This window comes from Macaca nemestrina, chromosome 4, assembly GCF_043159975.1.
Source record: "Macaca nemestrina isolate mMacNem1 chromosome 4, mMacNem.hap1, whole genome shotgun sequence".
Classification (NCBI taxonomy): domain Eukaryota; kingdom Metazoa; phylum Chordata; class Mammalia; order Primates; family Cercopithecidae; genus Macaca; species Macaca nemestrina.
In genome coordinates this window covers 18,574,792-18,595,955 of record NC_092128.1, presented here as the reverse complement: position 1 = coordinate 18,595,955, position 21,164 = coordinate 18,574,792, and the positions used below count along the sequence as shown (strand labels likewise).

The following is a 21,164-nucleotide window of genomic DNA, read 5'->3' as shown; positions in this document are numbered from 1 at the left end:
TTTCATAAAGATTAATAATAAAATCTACTCAGCAGAAATATCAAAAAAAGCTGAGTAATAAGGTCACTTATAGCACGCCTCTAACACCCAATGGCCTGATGTATATGCTATGTTTCTAAGAGAACCACTTAAGATCACCTTTGTTCTCCAGCTCCTGGTTTTAACAAATAGAGGACTTCTCTCTCCAAACAGGGTGATGAAAAGAAGTGAGATATGTTGGCCAGGCGTGGTGGCTCACACCCGTAATCCCAGCACTTTGGGAGGCCGAGGCGGGCAGATCACGAAGTCAGGAGATCGAGACCATCCTGGCTAACACAGTGAAACTGTTTCTATTTAGTAGCTGGGCATGGTGGCACGTGCCTGTAATCCCAGCTACTCGGGAGGCTGAGGCAGGAGAATCACTTGAACCCAGGAGGTGGAGGTTGCAGTGAGCCGAGGTCATGCCACTGCACTCCAGCCTGCGCAATAAAGCGATATTCCGTCTCAAAAAAAAAAAAAAGTACAAAATAAAAAAAAAAAAAAAACACAAACAGACCAGGGCTTCTCCGCCTCCACATTATTGACATTTTGAGCCGAAATGTTCTTTGTTGTGGAGAGCTGTCCTGTGCATGGGAGAACGTTTAGTAACATCCCTGGTCTCCACCACTAACTACAAGTAGCATTCCTCCCTGCTCATGACAACCAAAACTATCTTAGACACTGCCAAATGTCCTCTGGAGGGCAAAATAGCCCTCGAGAACTACTATATTAGAGCTATCAAGACTACAACAGAAGGAATAACTAACATTGTAAGTGTATGCCCATCAGTGCATTTGACACTTGCCATGCAATAGCTCTCTCAAAAGAAAAAAAGCAGGAGAGCAGCTTTAGCAACGTGCTTACCTGAAGAAGGTGAGCAGGAACACTACAACGTGATGATGGCTGAACCGGGACAGCAGAGACCCTCTTTGAAAAACACTTGGCCAGGCCATGTTCTTCCTGACCTTCCTTCTCACCTTTGACCTTAAAGTTTGGAGAGAGAGTGATTTACATCATTTCTTCTTTCTGGAAAGACAAAACACATTATGGACTTATTAAACCTTGGCAGATTATCCAAAAACTGAATTATTTCGATTTACAGTCACCATATAATCAGGCCTTGTGGGAAAAAATCTCATGGCCTAGTTGACACCAGAAAACTAGATTAATAATTATGTTAAAGCTATTAGGTAGTCTTTAAAAAAAAAAAAATCCTGGACAAGAGATTATATCTTAATAGAAAGAGCTCATACAAACTGATAAGAAAATCACTCATTCTTACAGAAAAAATGAGCAAAGGAAATAGACAGACAACTCAGAAGAAATGAAATGGCTATTGAACTTAAGAAATAAAAGTTCAATCCCACTGGTAATATTAGAAATATAATTAAGGCAAGAAAACATTTGGATAGTTAAAAAAGATTGTGCTCAATGCAGCTCAGGGTATAACGGTTCCTGAACTCCCACACGCTACTGACAGAAGTAAAAATTAGTATAATATTATGGGAGGACAATCTAGCCGTGTTCATCAAGAGTGTTTGACACAAAAATTCAATTTCTAAGCCGGGCGCGGTGGCTCAAGCCTGTAATCCCAGCACTTTGGGAGGCCGAGACGGGTGGATCACGAGGTCAGGAGATCGAGACCATCCTGGCTAACACGGTGAAACCCCGTCTCCACTAAAAAATACAAAAAACTAGCCGGGCGAGGTGGCGGGCGCCTATAGTCCCAGCTACTCGGGAGGCTGAGGCAGGAGAATGGCGGGAACCCGGGAGGCGGAGCTTGCAGTGAGCCGAGATCTGGTCACTGCGCTCCAGCCTGGGTGACAGAGCAAGACTCCGTCTCAAAAAAAAAAAAAAAAAAAAATTCAATTTCTGGGCTGCTCTCTCGATGGAGTGCTGCCCTTTTCTTCCTTTACTTTTGAATAAACTTGCTTTCACTTTAAAAAAATGTATTTCCAGGGATCTATTCCTTAAAAAATACAAGATGTGTTTAGGCCTATAAAAAGTATTTTTCACAAAGTGTTGGAGGAGATTTTTAATATCAAAAGAAAGGAGGAGCTGGGCACAATGGCTCACACCTGTAGTCCCCCAGCTATTGGACAGGCTGAGACAAGAGGATCCCTTGAGTCCAGGAGTTCGAGGTTACAGTGAGCTATGATCACGCCACTGCAGTCGACCCTGGGCAACAAAGTGAGACCCCTGACTCTAAGCAAAACAAAACAAAATGATTCAAGACAATGTTCTACACGATATTCTATTGCCTTGAGGTGAGGTCCCAGTGCAAGACTCTGGGCAAGCTGCCTAACCCCTGTCTGCCCCCCAGTATCCCCTCAAAATGAAAAAAACTGTGTCAGTCAACGAAACAGAGAAAGAGGTCGGGCCACTCCTTGCCATCTCCTTCCACTACTTCCAGCAGCTTCTTTTTTTTTTTTTTTCTTTTTGAGACAGGGTCTCACTCCGTCACCCAGGCTGGAGTACAGTAGCACGATCTCGACTCACTGCAACCTCCGCTTCCCAGGCTCAAGCCATTCTCCAGCCTCAGCCTCCCAAGTAGCTGGGACTAGAAGCATGAGCCACCATGCCTGGTTAATGTTTGTATTTTTTGTAGAAACATGGTTTCATCACGTTGCCCAGGCTGGTCTCAAACTCCTGAGCTCAAAGCAATCTGCCCACCTTGGCCTCCAAAAGTAAGCCACTGTGCCCAGCCCCAGTGCCTTTTCATTTGACTGTATTCTCTAAAAGCTGCACCCATTCTCTGATATCCAAGAACAATTAAGCATAAAGTAAGCAGCTACACTTAATGTCTCCAGTTATGAGTCTGCAGAATCGATTTAAAGATACAATAATAGGGGAATAATTAAATAAATTATGGTATGTCTGAATGGCTGAATCATTTATAATCATTTGCCATGAAGACTTTTTAATGACATGAGAAAATGTCAAGTGAAAAAAAGTGGGAGCTGGTTATGGTTATAAATCTAATCAACCCAACTGTATTTACATAATACAAATAAATAGGGAATATACCAGTTCTCTCTGGGGAGTGAAATAATGGATAATTTTAATTTTCTTCTATATACTTTTTTCTTAAAAAGCCTACAATAAACATCAATATAATTTTTATAATGGAAACACCCACAGCATTAGAAAAGTACTGTAATTTAGGCTAGACATGTTGGCTCATGCCTGTAATCCCCACACTTTAGTAGGCCAAAGCGGGAGGAACACTTAAGCCCAAGAGTTTGAGAACAGCCTGGGCAACATAGTGAGACCCCATCTCTACAAAAACTAAAAAAAAAACCAATAGCCAAGCATGGTGGCTCGTGTCTGTGGTCCCTGCTACTCAGCAGGCTAAGGCAGGAGGATCGCTTGAGCCCAGGGGTTCAAGGAGGCCGGGAGCTATGATCACACCATTGCACTCCAGCCTGTACCACAGAGTAAGACCTTGCCTGCCCCCCGCCACAACAGAAAAAGTAATGTAATTTATTCTCATATTCAGGGGAAAAAAATACATAAAATGGCTTGTATGATAAATATACAACAGTAGTCAAGGTAGGGAACACATGCAAGAGCTCCCAATACTCAAGAGAGAATCACAGGGCTTGGCTCTCAGATCTATGTTCACTGGAACTGTTACACTACTTATTTTCACTAGCCACAGCTCAATAGATGCACCCAAACCTTAAAGGCTAAGAGACCCAGCAGAAAGGCCATTCTTGCAACTTGCAGATAAAAGAAACAAAGTTGAGATGGTTACAATTATGTACACATAACAGTTGTTTTCCTTACTGGCTGTGAGCCCTGGGACAGGTCATGCTCTATAAATCACAAGTGGTCATCCATAAAATGGCTTATCTCATTTGAGAGCTGTAAGGCTAAAAGTAACAATGTATGTGACATATTCAGATAAATTATATTAGCCACTGATCTGCCAAGGATTAATTCCAAATCAGTAGAATTTAGCTAATTTCATTTTAAAGTCATTCTTCTTGGAAAATGTTAATAAAATTACGTGCAGAGTAGGACAATAAAATTCCACTCACAAAATGTAAATAAACTTCCTGTCTATAATTCCAGGAAGTTACAAAAACAAGAGCTATTAGTGTTATGACTAAATTTACTTCCATCCTGAAAATTAAACATGAAACCCAAGTGGAAAAACTCAAAACTTTAATCATTCTCTACAAATCATAGCTCTTTGAACTGGACACCTTCCCACCTCAAAACACTGTAGTATGTACTCCAGGAAAGGGCATGGGATATGAAATTCAATAATGTATCGTGTAAAATCATAATTCCAAAAATAAATGCTCCAACAGATTGAAATTACAGCACATTGGCAATAGAGCTGCATAATCTAGGGCTGTACACTTATATTAATAGCTTTAAATAACTACCAAGATATTTGAGGCCATTTGGATTTAGCTTCTAAATAGACGATCTTTTCCTAAGTTACAATGACTGGGGAGAAAAGGCTTAATATGCACATTGGGCAAACAGGCTTTATTTTATTCTTTTATTTATCTATTTTTTTCTGAGACAGAGTCTGGCTCTGTTGCCCAGGCTGGAATGCAGTGGCATGATCTCAGCTCACTGCAACCTCTGTCTCTCAGGTTCAAGAAATTCTCCTGCCTTAGCCTCCCAAGTAGCTGGAATTATAGGTGCCCGCCATCACGCCTAGCTAATTTTTGTGTTTTTAATAGAGACGGGGTTTCATCATGTTTGCCAGGTTGGTCTCAAACTCCTAACCTCAGATGATCCACCATCCTTGGCCTCCCAAATTGTTGGGATCACAGGCGTGAGCCTCCATGCCCGGCCTGATTGATTGATTGATTGATTGACTGAGACAAGGTTTCATTTTGTCACCCAGACCAGAGTGCAGTGGCACAACCTCAGCTCACTGCAGCCTTGACCTCTCAGGCTCAAGCAATCCTTTGGGAATACAGGCGCACACGCCACCACATCCAGCTTATTTTTTGCATTTATGTTAAGTCAGAGTTTTGCCATGTTGTCCAGGCTGGTCTTGAATTCCTGGCCTCAAGCAATCCTTCCACCTCAGCCTTCCAAAGTGCTAAGACTACAGGCGTGAGCCACCTTGCCCAGGAAAATAGTTTTAAACATTCACCTGCTGTGTGCGTAATGGCATTTAAGATAAATACTGTAACATTTGGTCCTATGCAATAATAATACCTTTGCACATGTATCCTATCTATCACAGAAGCGATTTCCAATCATTCATGAGCTCAGGGACCCTGGGGTGTACAGGAGTTTGTGTCAAGTCGGAGTCCATCGAACACGTCCTACTTTTTGAAGAATACTCTCTTTACCACTCTAAATACACACTGAACAAGAGTGTTCCAAAATTTTTCAAGTATGTGTAAATGCTGTTAAAATTAATAAAACCCGCCGGGCGCGGTGGCTCACGCCTGTAATCCCAGCACTTTGGGAGGCCGAGGCGGGTGGATCACAAGGTCAGGAGATCCAGACCATGGTGAAACCCCGTCTCTACTAAAAATAGAAAAAATTAGCCGGGCGCAGCGGTGGGCGCCTGTAGTCCCAGCTACTCGGGAGGCTGAGGCAAGAGAATGGCGTGAACCCGGGAGGCGGAGCTTGCAGTGAGCCGAGATTGCGCCACTGCACTCCAGCCTGGGCGACAGAGCAAGACACCGTCTCAAAAAAAAAAAAAAGAAAAAAAATTAATAAAACCAAATTTCAAAACGGAATTTCATTTCAGCATTTCTGAATTCATTGTAGCTTGTCATTCAGTATTTTCTCAATCGGTGAATTTTTATTTCTTTTTTTTTTTTTTTTTTTTTGAGACAGAGTCTCGCTCTGCCGCCCAGGCTGGAGTGCAGTGGCCGGATCTCAGCTCACTGCAAGCTCCGCCTCCTGCGTTCACGCCATTCTCCTGCCTCAGCCTCCCGAGTAGCTGGGACTACAGGCGCCCGCCACCTCGCCCGGCTAATTTTTTGTATTTTTTAGTAGAGACAGGGTTTCACCGTGTCAGCCAGGATGGTCTCGATTTCCTGACCTCGTGATCCGCCCGTCTCAGCCTCCCAAAGTGCTGGGATTACAGGCTTGAGCCACCGCGCCCGGCCGAATTTTTATTTCTTAAAGCCTATAGCACCGGTATTCACAGGCAGTTTCCCAGCCAAGCACTAACCAGGCCCCACCATACTTAGCTTCCAAAGTCCAACAAGGCAGGCCATGTTCAGGATGGTGTGCAGGGATGGTTGCAGACTCTATTAATGAATACTGAATACACAATTATCAACTGATGGTTGACAGCAACAAGATTTTTAACATTACAGTATTTTTAATTGACAAATAAAATTGTATATATTTACCATGTACAACATGTTTTTAAAATATGTGCTCACTGTGGAATGGCTCAGTCAAGCTAGTTAATATATCCATTACCTCACCTACTTATTTTTTGTGGTGAGAAAATTTAAAATCTACTCTTATAGCAATTTTCAAAATAGAGTACATTGTTATTAACTATAGTCACCGGTCCGGCACAGTGGCTCACAGTGGCTCACAGGCCTGTACATCAGCACTTTGGGAGGTCAAGGCGGGTGGATTGCTGGAGTTCAGGGGTCTGAGACCAGCCTTGGCAACACAGCAACACCCTATTTCTACAAAAAATACAAAAATATTAGCTAGGTCGGGTACAGTGACTCACATCTGTAATCCCAGCACCTTGGGAGGCCGAGGCGAGTGGCTCACTTGAGGTCAGGAGTTCGAGACCAGCCTGGCCAACATGGCGAAACCCCTGTCTCTACTAAAAATACAAAATTAGCTGGGCATGGTGATGCACACCTGTAATCACAGCTACTCAGGAGGTTGAGGCACGAGAATCACTTGAACCTAGAAGGTGGAGGCTGCAGTGAGCCAAAATCACGCCACTGCACTCCAGCCTGGGCAACAGACCGAGACTCCATCTAAATATATATACATATATTAGTCCGGTGTGATGGCACAAGCCTATAGTCCCAGTCACTCCAGAGGCTGAGATGGGAGGATCACCTGAGAGTTAGAGGCTCAGTGAGCTGTGATTGTGCCACTGCACTCCAGGCTGGGTGACAGAGTGAGGGCCTGTCTCAAAAAAACAAAGCCTATAGTCACCATATTGTACAATAGTTCTCTTAAACTTATTCCTCCTAACTGAAATTTTTTATCCTTTGGCCAACATCTCCCCAAAACCCCATTAGAATTATTTTAAAAGACCAAAAAAAAAAAAAATCCTTGTTAAAAATAAGATTCTGGACAGGCATGGTGGCTCATGCCTGAAATTTGGGAGGTTGAGGTAGGAGGACTGCTTGAGCCCAGGAGTTTGAGACCAGCCTGGGAAACATGGCAAAACCCCGTCTTCACAAAAAATACAAAAAGTAGCCAGGGGTGGTGGTGCGTGCCTGTGGTCACAGCTACTCAGGAGGCTGAGATAGGAGAATCACTTGAGCCTGGGAGGCAGAGGTTGCAGTGAGCCAAGATTGTGCCACCACATTCCAGCCTGCACGGCAGAGTGAGACCCTGTCCCCCTCACCCCAACCAAAAAAAAAGGATTCCTTTCCTTCCATTCTCTGCAGAAAAGAAAAATATATATATATTTATATATTTTTTTATATATAAAAATATATATATATATAAGATTCTTGCCATCAAATAAAATCCAGAAAACCATTGGCCGGGCATGGTGGTTCACACCTGGAATCCCAGCACTTTGGGAGGCCGAGGCAGGAAGATCACGAAGTCTGGGGTTCGAGACCAGCCTGGCCAACATGGTGAAACCCCATCTCTACTAAAAATAAAAAAATTAGTCGGGCGTGGTGGCAGGTGCCTGTAGTCCCAGCTACTCAGGAGGCTGAGGCAGGAGAATCGCTTGAACCTGGGAGGCAGAGGTTGCAGTGAGCCAAGATCACACCACTGTACTCCAGCATAGGCAATAAGAGCAAAACTCCGTCTTAAAAAAAAAAAAAAAAAATCCAGAACCATAACCTTCTACTTTCCAAAGCAAGTTCACAATCACTAACTCATGTGATTTTCGTAGTGAAGTTTTTCCAGTTTTTCTTAGTCCTAGAGGACTACCCATCAAAAATGGTAATTTCCAGAATGGAACACAATAGTGAAACTGCCTTTGCAAAACTATCACTGAGGAAATTATGACAGTGAAAGCAATCAGAGCTAACCGGCCCTACTTGCTTCTAACCCGTAAGCTGTCCTTGTTCATTCCTGGGCATAGGCTGAACTAACTTTAGGAAGGAATTCAGTTCATGGTTTGACTCTGAAACAAAATTGATAACAGACCCCCTTCTTGCCTGGGGTCCAGTCTGCCTTTGCAGGACTAACCAATTAGCTATAAGATTAGAAATTACAATTTAGGGGTCATGCAGCCTCTGGCTCCAAGGGTCTGAACCTCCCCAAATTGCTCCTGGGGAACACATCACTATTGTAAAACTTAAGATCAGTGCCTGAGATATTTTGCAGCCCCTGCACTCAATGGATCAGCTGACACCACCCAGACCGGTAATGTGGCTCAACCAGCTCTGCCATCCCACCCAGGAACAGAAGGCAGCAAGAAAAACTCCTTTCAGCCCGCGATGACTCCATCTCCAACCTGACCAATCAGCACTCCCCCACTTCCCAAGCCCCTACCCGCCAAATTATCTTTAAAAACTCTGATCCCCGAATGCTCAGGGAGACTGACTTGAGTAATAATAAAACTCCCATCTCCCACACAGCCGGCTCTGTGTGAACTACTGTTTTGCCATTGCAATTCCCCAGTCTTGATAAATTGGCTCTGTCTAGGCAGCAGGCAAGGCGAACCCATTGGGCGGTTACAATAGTGTGCAATCACTGCTTAGTAAAAGATGACTTCGCGCTGCAGCAACACGTCCAGATGGAAGGCAATGCGCTGCCTTCTACAACACTGCTTTGGGATATAAAATTTCCCCCAAACATTATTTCTAATTTCACTTTCTGTAGTGGTATTTAGAGTCCTTTCCAACCCAAATATAAAGCTGTTCTTCAGAGGCCAAGGCAAGAGGAAAACTTGAGGCCAGGAGTTCAATATCAGCCTGGGCAACAGACCTTGTCTCTATAAAAAATTTAAAATTTTGCCAGATGTGGTGGCATGTACCGTAGTCCTAGCTACTAGGGAGGCTGAGGCAGGAGGATCACTTGAGGCCAGGCCTTCAAGGCTGCAGTGAGCTATGACGATGCCACTGCACTCCTGCCTAGGTGACAGAGGAAGATCCTGCCTCAAAAAAAACAAAACAAAACCAAAAAACCCAACTGTCTCGTATGAGGAACTCTCTGAAGAAAGTCGACTGCAGAGTGGGCAGGGGAGGGGTCAGCAGGAAAAGAGATGACATACGTGAAGCCACCACACACCCACTCTGCCCCATTCATCTCTTCTGCCCAGCCTTCCCACACACCCCACCCCCAGCCCTTTTGACCATGCCATCTGGAAACAGAGATACACGGTTAGCAAGCCCCGTATCCTTGCTCTCTGGAAACCTAGTTACATGGGTAGCAGGCACCATATCCTTACAAGACTCTGGACACTTCCGATACCTTCACTTCCCCTAACGCCTCTCAAGAGGGAAAATCTTCCCTCCAGCAACCTACATGCCTCAAGGACACAAGGGGTCCAAGTTGTCTTTGCTCCCCGAGGCCATTTCTGGAGCGTCTTCCTGCCAAGAACCCCCTTCTTTGAAACTCACACCTTGGGGCTCTATAGCCTGCTGTTCCCCATAGATGTCAGAGACTGATCTCCCCGCATCCTGAGCCACGGTCACCCAACCTCCATCCCCACGGCCAGGTGGATAAGTTTCCTCCTGGGTCTCTCAGTTCCAGTTCTCTTCACCACCACCCTTCTCCTCCATCCCGCAATAAAAACCCACGCAAGGCTGAACGCTGGTAACCGGATTTCAAACCTTCTGCTTCCTTTCCTTGCAGATCACTTACCTGAATACACCACACCTCAACAGTCATTTGACCTCAACAAGGCTCCCAATTCAGTAGCCTCGTTTTTCCCTTATCCAGCCCCGTCCTGTCCTCATTTCCCGCCTTACCAACTTAGAATCTACAGTGCACTTCCTTGTTTCTGTCCTTCTCCTTCCCTGCACCCAAGCAGCTGAGTTTTGCCACAGAAAAACCACTCGAGCAGGCTGATTTCACTTTTTATTCAAAACCACAAACCTCAAAGGGCATGCAATACTGCCCAGCAAGCCTACTACGCTTCCAAGTAATTTTGCTTTCTCAAACTGAGACAGCGATTTCACACTTCTCTTTTTAAACTTCCAACATCTTTCTCTCCTCCTTCCTAGGGTACCATGCCTTTATGTCAACAATTCTCAGATTCATGGCTCTAACTTAGACCCTCCAGGATCCAAATGACCACTTCATATCCCTCCATAGATCTAAAACAGAACTCGTAGGCCAGGCTCAGTGGCTCTCGCCTGTAATCCCAGCACTTTGGGAGGCCAAGGCAGGCAGATCACTTGAGATTAGGAGCTCGAGGCCAGCCTGGCCGACATAGTGAAACTCCGTCTCTACTAAAAATACAAAAATTAGCCGGTCATGGTGGCATGCGTCTTGTAATCCCAACTACTTGGGAGGCTGAGGCAGGAGAATCGCTTGAACCCAGGACGCAGATGTTGCAGTGAGCCGAGATCAGGCCACTACACTCCAGTCTGGGCAACAGAGTGAGACTCCGTTTCAAAAAAATAAGATAAAATAAAACACAACTCTTCACTTCTCCCTCCAAATCTATCCCTCCCATGTGGAGTTCTAATTAGAGAAAAAGGAGTCAGGCTGGTGGGATCAGGGGAAACCAAAAAGGATAAGCAGATAAACTAAGTCCGCCTTTCTTCGTGGTCCAGGACACACACCCCTTTTGCGCAAGTAACTTACAATCTTCCTGCACCCAGTAATCACCAGACGCTCAGCTGATAGAAAAATGCAAGTTAGCTCACTGCAACCTTATCGTTATCTGTACTGCACAAAGCCCTCTTCAGCACACAGCACCATCCTATAAAATCTCCAGCAAGCCTTCATCTCCTTGTAGTCAGCTCCTCTCTTGCTGACCTGCCTGTTGCTTCCTTGCAAACATACTCTCCTACCTTCTCTAATAAATCTGCCTTTCTATACCTATCACTGCCTTGGCAAATTCTTCTCACCGCCTACACCACCAGCCCAGATAGTCGCTGATCACCTGCAACATTTTGGTGGCCTGTACGGGAAACTCTCCTTAGGGAGAACCCTCTCCCCTCCCTTTCTCTTTTCCAACTTGGAACCCTCAGTGGACCAGCATCTAAGCAGGAAGATAACTGAAGGCCCTGGCTGGAGCTACACTCCAGTGGGACTGAAAGGTGTCCATGTAACCTCCACCAGCCCAGATAGTCGCTAATGACCTGCGACATCCCTTGGTATTCCCCATCTCAGCAAAGGTACTGCCATTCGTTACAGTCAACCAAGGTAACTACGAGGTAGCCTTTACTTCTTTTCCCTTAACTTCTACATCCAATCCATTACTAAATCCAGTCCTTTTCACCTCCAAAATATATCCCAAACCCCAACATCCAGATGGATAAGCTCACTCCCCAGCCTCTTGGTTCTGGTCCTCTTCACCGCCACCCTCTCCTCTCCATCCTCACTGCCATCGCCTAAGATAAACCACCAGCAGCATCTCCCACCTGCCTACCTCGACAGGTTCTGCTTAAAACCCTTTACTGCCTTCCCAAGACTCAGATAAAAACACAGATTCTTTGCCACAGCCTTCAAAGCCTGTCTAACCTCTGCAGGTAAATAGGATGCTTAGGGCTGGGAAGGGACTGGGCTGACAGATGCGTTGGTACAGATGGAGGAGGAGCCTGCTGGAGCCAATAACTAAACTGCAGAGGTTGGGTTTTGTTTTATTTCATTACTTTTCAACTGGTATTATATACCTGAGGTATAAAATTCAAAGGATATGGCTTGGCACAGTGGCTCACTCCTGTAATCCCAGCACTTTGGGAGGCTGAGGTGGGCAGATCACCTGAGGTCAGGAGTTTGAGACCAGCCTGGCCAACACAGGGAAACCACGTCTCTACTAAAAATACAAAAATTATCTGGACGCAGTGGCATGTGCCTGTAATCCCAGCTATTCAGGAGGCTGAAGCAGGAGAATCATTTGAACCCAGGAGGTGGAGGTTGCAGTGAGCTGAGATCACGCCACTGTATTCCAGCCTGGGCGACAGAGCAAGACTCTGTTCCAATAAAAAAAAAAAAGAAAAAAAAACCTCAAAGGATACAACTCCCTCCTGTGTTCTCAGTCCACCCTGATCTCCTAACCAGTTTTTTTCATATCTTCTTTCTTTCCTTCAGGGGCACAATCTGTGCCTCTGCACACATACCAGGGAGAGCCCCCAAGATCACACATGCAAGCACACAGCACACACTATCTGCTGTGCATTTTCTTCACTTCCCAGAGGTTGGAGGTCCATCCATATAAGCAACCGCAGAGCTGCTGCACTTTTCTGAACACATGTACCGTCCTCCCTGACATGAACGAATCTTTAGATATTTAACCAGTCCCCCACCGGGCAGCTGGGTGGTTCCCAATCCTTTGCCAGGCCGCCTGGTGAGGATCTAGCCTGTCTCCTTTCTACTTGGCCCACCTACCTCCCACCCTCACCACCACCACTGTCTCCCCACACCTAATCCCTCTCCTGTCCCTGAACCCATCAAGCCTCCTCTTGCTTCGGGCTTTGTGTTTGCTGTTCTACAAGAGAAGTGCTTCTGTCCTGCTTCTTGGCAAACGGCTTGCTCCTTTTCTTGGCTAGTCAATGAAATGTCACCCCCTAGAGTGACCTCCCTGACCACCCTATCTAAAATGGTCTCCCCTGGTTACTACCTGTCTCATCTCTTTCGTCATTTCTTTCCTTCAGAGCATTTCTCCCAATTATCTGGTTTAATTGTTTCCATGTCTACTGTTCATCTGTAAGCTCCATAAAAGCAGTGGCTCTCTCTGTCCTGAGTCCCACAGCTACATCCACAGGACCCAGCAGAGCACTGAGAATGATCAATAAAGATTTTTTGGGCCAGGCGCAATGGCTCACACTTGTAATCTCAACACTTTGGGAGGCCAAGGCAGGCAGATGGCTTGAGCCCAGGAGCTCGGGACCAGCCTGAGCAATATGGTGAAACCCTGTCTCTATAAAAAACACAAAAATTAGCAGAGCATGGTAATTTCCCATCCTCAAAAGGATGGGAAAAATAGCACACCTGTAGTCCCAGCTACTCAAGAGGTGGAGGCGGGAGGATTGCTTGAATCCGGTAGGTGGAGACTGAAGTGAAGTGAGCCAGGGTTGCACCATTGCACTCCAGACTGGGCAACAAAGTGAGACCCCATATAAAAAAAAAAAGTTTTTTTTTAATCAATGAATTGGCTGGCTGAAGGCAGAACACTGAATGCTTACAAAGTACCAGGTACCATGCTAGGTACCTACCATGCATTACTGCATTTAGTTCTCTCAGTATTTTACAGATGAGAAAACAGATATTAGAAAGTAATCTCTAGGTCTGGTCCAGTGGCTCATACCTATAATCCCAGCACTTTGGGAGGCCAAGGCGGGAGGATCACTTAAGCTCAGGAGTTTAAGACCAACCTTGGCAACATAGGGAGACCCCATCTCTACAAAAAATACAAAAATTAGCCAGTCATGGTGGTGGACACCTGTGGCCCCATCTATTTGGGAGGCTGAGGTGGGAGAATCACTTGAGCTCGCGAGACTGAAGCAGCAGTGAGCCATGACTGCACCACTGCACTCCAGCCTGGGGCGACAGAGCGAGACTCCATCACACAAAAAAATTTTTTTTTGAGACAGGGTCTCGCTCTGTCACCCAGGCTGGAGCACAGTGGCATGATCTTGGCTCACTGCAACCTCCACCTCCCAGGTTCAAGCAATTCTTCTGCCTCAGCCTCCCAAGTAGCTGGGACTACAGGCATGCACCACCACGTCCAGCTAATTTTTGTATTTTTAGTAGAGACAGGGTTTCACCATATTGGCAAGACTGGTCTCGAACTCCTGACCTCGTGATCCACCTGCCTCAGCCTCCCAAAGTGCTAGGATTACAGGTGTAAGCCACTGCACCCAGCCCTCAAAAAATTTTTTAAAACAGAAAGCAATCTCTCTTAAGAGATGGAGTGCACATTCCAACTCAGACCTAACTCTAGATCCTCCCAGACTTCATTTTTTTTGTCTGCAGAGTAAAAAGATTATGTGTATTCAAAGTGTAAAGAAGAATGTGGGAAATTATTAAAAGGATAGTTGAGTTCACCCTTTTTTTTTTTTTTTTTTTTTTTTGAGACGGAGTCTCGCTCTGTGGCCCAGGCTGGAGTGCAGTGGCCGGATCTCAGCTCACTGCAAGCTCCGCTTCCCGGGTTCACGCCATTCTCCGGCCTCAGCCTCCCGAGTAGCTGGGACTACAGGCGCCCGCCACCTCGGCCGGCTAGTTTTTTGTATTTCTTAATAGAGACGGGGTTTCACCGTGTTAGCCAGGATGGTTTCGATCTCCTGACCTCGTGATCCGCCCGTCTCGGCCTCCCAAAGTGCTGGAATTACAGGCTTGAGCCACCGCGCCCGGCCAGAGTTCACCCTTTTTACAGTATTGTATATGATGCAGTTCAGCATCTCAATGCTCACACTCATACAAGTATCTTTTTTTTTTTTTCCAAAGACCGGGTCTCACTCTGTTACCCAGGCTGGAGTGCAGTGGCGTGATCATAGTTCACTGCAGCCTCAATCTCCTACCTAGGCTTAAGCGATCCTCCTGCCTCAGCCTCCAAAAAAGTTGCTGGGACTACAGGTGGACACCATCACACCTAGCTAATTTTCTTAGTTTTTATAGAGACAGGGTCTTGCTATGTTACCCAGTCTGGTCTTGAATTCCTGGCCTTAAGAGATAGATCCTGGCCGGGTGCGGTGGCTCAAGCCTGTAATCCCAGCACTTTGGGAGGCCGAGACGGGCGGATCACGAGGTCAGGAGATCGAGACCATCCTGGCTAACACAATGAAACCCCGTCTCCACTAAAAATACAAAAAAAATTAGCCGGGCGTGGTGGCGGCGCCTGTAGTCCCAGCTACTCGGGAGGCTGAGGCAGGAGAATGGCGGGAACCCGGGAGGCGGAGCTTGCAGTGAGCCGAGATCGCGCCACTGCACTCCAGCCCGGGCGACAGAGCGAGACTCCGCCTCAAAAAAAAAAAAAAAAAAAGAGATAGATCCTCCTGACTCAGCCTCCCAAACCCCTAGGATTATGGGCGTGAGCCACTGCAGCAAGCCACAAGTATCTTTTTTATCCCACATTATCTTATATGAAGCCATTTACTTGTACCGCATAATCCTTTTTATTCATAACTCAAGTCTTCCTGTAATTTTTCTCTCTTCTTAAATTGTCTCATTACCACAGACATAAAATACCTGGCATTTATCTGTAAATATCTCTCATCTTATTCCAGGGTTTCCAAAACCACATTCTTCCTCCCTGTTTTTGGACATGTTTCTTTTTTTTTTTTTTTTTTTTTTTTGAGACGGAGTCTCGCTCTGTCGCCCAGGCTGGAGTGCAGTGGCGCGATCTCGGCTCACTGCAAGCTCCGCCTCCTGGGTTTACGCCATTCTCCTGCCTCAGCCTCCTGAGTAGCTGGGATTACAGGCGCCCGCCACCGCGCCCGGCTAATTTTTTGTATTTTTAGTAGAGACGGGGTTTCACCGTGGTCTCGATCTCCTGACCTTGTGATCCGCCCGCCTCGGCCTCCCAAAGTGCTGGGATTACAGGCGTGAGCCACCGCGCCCGGCCGGACATGTTTCAAAGACAACTAGTTTTCAAGATAAAAATCTTTTCCTCTTCTACACAAAGGATTTATAATCTAGTTAATGGTCACTGTAGTGACATGACATTAGCACTGATGAACAGAGACAAATCAGAACCTTAAACAATGAACAAGACAGTTGATCCTGACAGCCAGAAAGCAGCAAGACACTGTTGACTTAACTTTTATAAAGTTATTGTTTCCGGGTCACCTTCTTAGGCAGAGACTGGAAATCAAAGACTAATAGAAGAATGGTGTCATTCAAGAGACAAGCCAGGTATGGAATCTAAGACCTTCCACTTAAGCAGCTTCTCTGAATCTCAATTTCTTTTTTTCTTTTCCTTTTTTTTTTTTTTTTTAAAGACAGAGTCTGAGGCCAGGCGCGGTGGCTCACGCCTATAATTCCAGCGTTTTGGGAGGCCGAGACAGGCAGACCATCACGGCCACCATAGTGAAACCCCGTCTCTACTAAAAATAGAAAAGTCAGCCGGGCGTGGTGGCGGGCGCCTGTAGTCCCAGCTACTCGGGAGGCTGAGGCAGGAGAATCACTTGAACCCGGGAGGCAGAGGTTGCAGTGAGCCGAGATGGTGCCCCTGCACTCCAGCCTGGGCAACAAGAGCAAAAACTCTGTCTCAAAAAAAAAAAAAAAAAAAAAAAGAAGAAGAAGAAGAATAAAAAGACAGAGTCTGGCTCTGTCGCCCAGGCTGGAGTGCAGCGGCATGATCTCGGTTCACTGCAACCTCCGCCTCCCGGGTTCAAGTGATTCTCCTGCCTCAGCCTCCCGAGTAGCTGGGATTACAGATGAGCGCCACCACGACCGGCTAATTTTTGTTTTTTGTTTTGTTTTGTTTTGTTTTAGTAGAGACGGAGTTTCATCATGTTGGCCAGGCTGGTCTTGAACTGCTGACCTCAAAGGATCCACAGGCCTCGGCCTCCCAAAGTGCTGGGATTGCAGGCATGAGACACCACGCCCGACCTGAAGCTCAATTTCCTCATGTATTGATTAAACGAGATAATTTATATGGAGTTTTTAGTATAGAGCCTCGTATCCAAGAAACATCAAACCAACGGAAAAGAAATCAAGCACCAAAGCACTGAAGACATTCCCTTCAACAACTATTACATATATATGTATGTATGTATAAATTTGTGTAAAGGTAGAAATAAAGCGGTGGACAAAAAGGTAACAACTGAATGATTTTGCTCACCCCAGGAACCACTCCTCCCTATAAACTTTTCAATAACAGTTACCACGAGATAGCCTACCATCTTACATTTCAAGAAAACACTAAAAACTCCGGGGACACATTCCCATTATCTCCTGTCAAAACTGAGAATAAACAGAACACATCCTGCGAAGAAGAGTAAAGAGGGAATGACGAATAATTTGACCAAACTCCTTCATAGAGTTCATGCTACCAGAAAACAAAACCAGTCACTCCACTGAGACCACGCTTCTTCTTTGATCTCTATACCTCCTTCCCAAAGAGCTTCCTTCCCTACCTACCTGAAAAGCATCCCCTCTCTCCTGGTCCGAACGACAAGCTCTTTTCTGATCAAGTCAGAATCTCCCAACCCACGGCTGGAGGACAGGCGGGCGAGGAGCACAAAAGCCGCCGCCGCGTGGATCCAGGCCGGGCCGCAGGGTCCCCCGGGGGTCCTTCTCCTCCCCATCCTCCCCATCACAGCCTCCCCGTGACCGCCGGGACGCCAGGCCCGGGCCCAGGGAGTAGATGTAGGGGGCGAGCGGCCGACCCTGCCTAGTCGCCCCGCCCAAGGGGGGCCGCCACCTACATCTCCCCACCGCCCTACCGACCGGGGAAGCCCCTCGGATTGGACCCGCCCCAGCCCCCGCCCCTAGCAGGTCTTCGGCCCCACGCATCACGGCTCGCCCACCCGAGATCCGCAGTGGTTGCCGCTCTCCAGCCCCGGCTCCGCTCGCGGATTCGGCTTGGCTCCGCTGCCGGCCGCCCCCGCCGCCAGCTCACCCCTGGCGCCGCGGCCAGGGTTTCCGGACGCCCACGTGACCCTCCCGTCCCGGGGCACGCTGGGAGTTGTAGTCCCTCGGCGCGGCCTCACCTGCCGGCGCGGAGAAGGGCGAGGAGGGCGGAGGCTGAGAGCCCAGAGAACTCGGTTGCTGCAGACCTGGCCAGGAATGTTAGCTGCAAACACCAGAGGTAGAGAGAAGAAACGATATGGGGAGAACTGGTGCATACTTTTTCTTTCCCCCCCCTCCCAAAAAAGCGGTATTCGGTCTTTGTTTTTATAAAAAGTAACATGCTGCTAAGTGTGCCACTGACCAGCCTAAATTTTAGGTGTCTAATTAAATGCAGGCCGGGCACAGTGGGCTCGCGCCTGTAATCCAACACTTTAGGAGGTCGAGAAGGGAGGATCACTTGAACCCAGTAGTTCAAGACCAGCCTGAGCAACATAGCCAAGACCTCATCTCTACAAAGAATTTAAAAATTACCCAGGGGTAGTGTGGCATGTGCCTGTGGTCCCTGCTACTGCGGCGACCGAGGTGCAAGGATCGCTTGAGCCCAAAAGTTTGAGGCTGGCAGCTGTGATCGCTCCACTGCACTCCAGCCTGGGTAACAGAAGGAGACCCTGCCTCCAAAAATAAAAATAAAAAAATAAAAAATAAAATAAAATCTGGCACAAGTGGCTCACACCAGTAATCCTAACACTTTGGGAGGCCGAAGTAGGAGCATCATTTGAGGACAAGAGTTTGAGACCAGCCTGGGCAAGATAGTGAGAGCCCCCCACCACCACCACCAGCACCGCAGCCGTTTCTTAAATAAAGGGAAAAAATACAGACACTTATCCGAATTTTAAAGAAAAAAAAAAACTTCTCTTAACCCAGAAAATCTCCACAACAACCATTACATAAGATAAACGATCACTAGTCTTCAAATAACAGAACTTGACAACACCTTTTGTCAAACATAGTTCCTCCTACTTAATAGTAGTAATTGGGTAGACCACTCATGTTGGCTTTATCCAGAAGCAAAACAAACTTCACATAACTTTTTGTTGTTGTTGTTCGTTTTTTAAACTTCGCATATCTTTTTTGTTTTGTTTTGTTTTTGAGGCGGAGTCTCGCTCTGTCGCCCAGGCTGGAGGGCAGTGGCGCGATCTCGGTTCACTGCAAGCTCCGCCTCCCGGGTTCACACCATTCTCCTGCCTCAGCCTCCCGAGTAGCTGGGACTACAGGCGCCCGCCACCTCGCCCGGCTAGTTTTTTCGTATTTTTAGTAGAGACGGGGTTTCACCGTGTTAGCCAGGATGGTCTCGATCTGCTTACCTCCTGATCTGCCCGCCTTGGCCTCCCAAAGTGCTGGGATTACAGGCGTGAGCCACCGCGCCAGGCCAAATTTCGCATATCTTTATAGCAGGAGGTAGTTTTATAAGTTGAACAAGGCGCCCATGCCCACTAAGTGTAGTCTCCTACCCTCCTGTAGGAACTGGGAGATACAGGCACTAACTCCACTGCATTTCAAAAAGATGACCCCCAAGTCCTTGAGGACACATTTCTGAGTTGTGATACTGGCAAGAGGCTCATTTTGCCGTTATAAAGATTTGTATACATTTGAAAAGGACAGAGAAAGAAATTTTGAAAGAAAAGAGAGAAGGCTGAGAAGTCTCTATTTCCAGCAGAGGAATTAAGCCTGTTATTTTTCATTTTTATTTGCCCTTATACAGTGGTAGTTTTGTCTCTGGGCATCCAAGGAGAAATATGATGTCAGGGTGAGTAAAAATAAATGAGCCAAATATGTTACTTTTATTTTTAAAAATATATTGTGAGTCGTTTATTTTTCAGCCTAAAAAAGGAAGCAAATTCTGACACATGCTACAACATAGATGAATCTTAAAAAACGTTATGCTAAGTGAAATAAGTGAGACATAAAAGGACCAGTACAGTACAATTACACTTATATGATGTAGACAGAATAGTCAACTTCATAGAGTCGGAAAGTAGCATAGTGGTTGCCCATGGCTGGAGGGAAGGGGAAATGAGAAATTGTTGTTTAATGGCTATGGAGTTTCTATTTGGGATGACAAAAAAGTCCTGGAGAGGGATGGTGATGTTGGTTGCACAGCAATGTATTTAATGCCATTGAATTGTACACTTAAAAATGGTTAAAATGGGCCGGGCGCGGTGGCTCAAGCCTGTAATCCCAGCACTTTGGGGGCCGAGACGGGCGGATCACGAGGTCAGGAGATCGAGACCATCCTGGCGAACACCGTGAAACCCCGTCTCTACTTAAAAAAATACAAAAAACTAGCCGGGCGAGGTGGCGGGCGCCTGTAGTCCCAGCTACTCGGGAGGCTGAGGCAGGAGAATGGCGTAAACCTGGGAGGCGGAGCTTGCAGTGAGCTGAGATCCGGCCACTGCACTCTAGCCCAGGCTACAGAGACTCTGTGTCAAAAAAAAAAAAAATGGTTAAAATGGTAAATATATATACATAGAGTGAAATACATACTTTTTTGTATTATATTTATATATGGGTGTATACATATATATGTGTGTGTGTATACTATCAAGTATATGACCTGTGTCACCACCACTCAGGGCTAGAATGCCTTCTTAGCCACGTGGTGGTGTGGACCTGAAGTCCCAGCTGCTAGGGAGGTTGAGGCAGGAGGATCACTTCAGCCCTGCCTTTGGAGGCTACAGTGAGCTCTGATTGTGCCACTGCACTGCAGCCTGGATGACAGAGGAAGACCCAATCTCTTAAAAAATAAAAAAAAAAGGTATATATATACACACATATTTATACATATGAATGCCTTCTTTCCTGTAGCCCAAGCTATGCTCTTTGTATTTATAGTGACCTTGGTGGAGAGGGTCGGGTGGTAGACAGAGGCAGCATCTCTCTCTCCTTGACTTCCAAAACCATCAGGATATTTAAATATTTGTAAAATGTGTTTTCTACCTGTAGATGTTCTCCGAGTGCTCAGTGGGTCTGAGTCAGGTGACTTTTTTTTTTTTAAACTGTAACCACCCGGGGTGCAGTGGCTCACCCCTATAATCCCAGCACTTTGGGAGGCCAAGGTGGGCAGATCACCTGAGGTCAGGAGTTCGAGACCGGCCTAGCTAACATAGTGAAACCCCATCTCTACTAAAAATACAAAAATTAGCTGGGTGTGGTGGTGGGTGCCTGTAATCCCAACTACTCGGGAGGCTGAGGCAGGAGAATCGCTTGAACCCGGGAGGTGGAGGTTGCAGTGAGCCAAGATCGCACCATTGCACTCTAGCCTAGGTAACAAAAGCTAAACCTGATCTCGGAAA

At 46.4% G+C, this 21,164-nt stretch overlaps 1 protein-coding gene across 4 annotated transcripts in view; it reads right to left on the bottom strand.

Moving 5' to 3' along the window:
• LOC105471284 (solute carrier family 37 member 3) overlaps nucleotides 1-17,880 on the bottom strand; it is a 64,267-nt gene extending 46,387 nt beyond the window's left edge. For 3 of the 4 annotated variants that reach the window (XM_011723672.2, XM_071094368.1, XM_071094369.1), the window contains exons 1-2: nucleotides 17,769-17,880; nucleotides 883-1,044 (exon numbers count right to left, since the gene is read on the bottom strand). In XM_011723672.2, the coding sequence (XP_011721974.1) occupies nucleotides 883-971 (89 nt within the window). In that variant the 5' untranslated portion in view covers nucleotides 972-1,044; nucleotides 17,769-17,880. Of the gene's footprint in view, nucleotides 1-882; nucleotides 1,045-17,768 lie in introns of those variants that run through there. The other variant, XM_071094370.1, reaches the window with a different exon arrangement.
• Nucleotides 17,881-21,164: the final 3,284 nt, after the last annotated feature.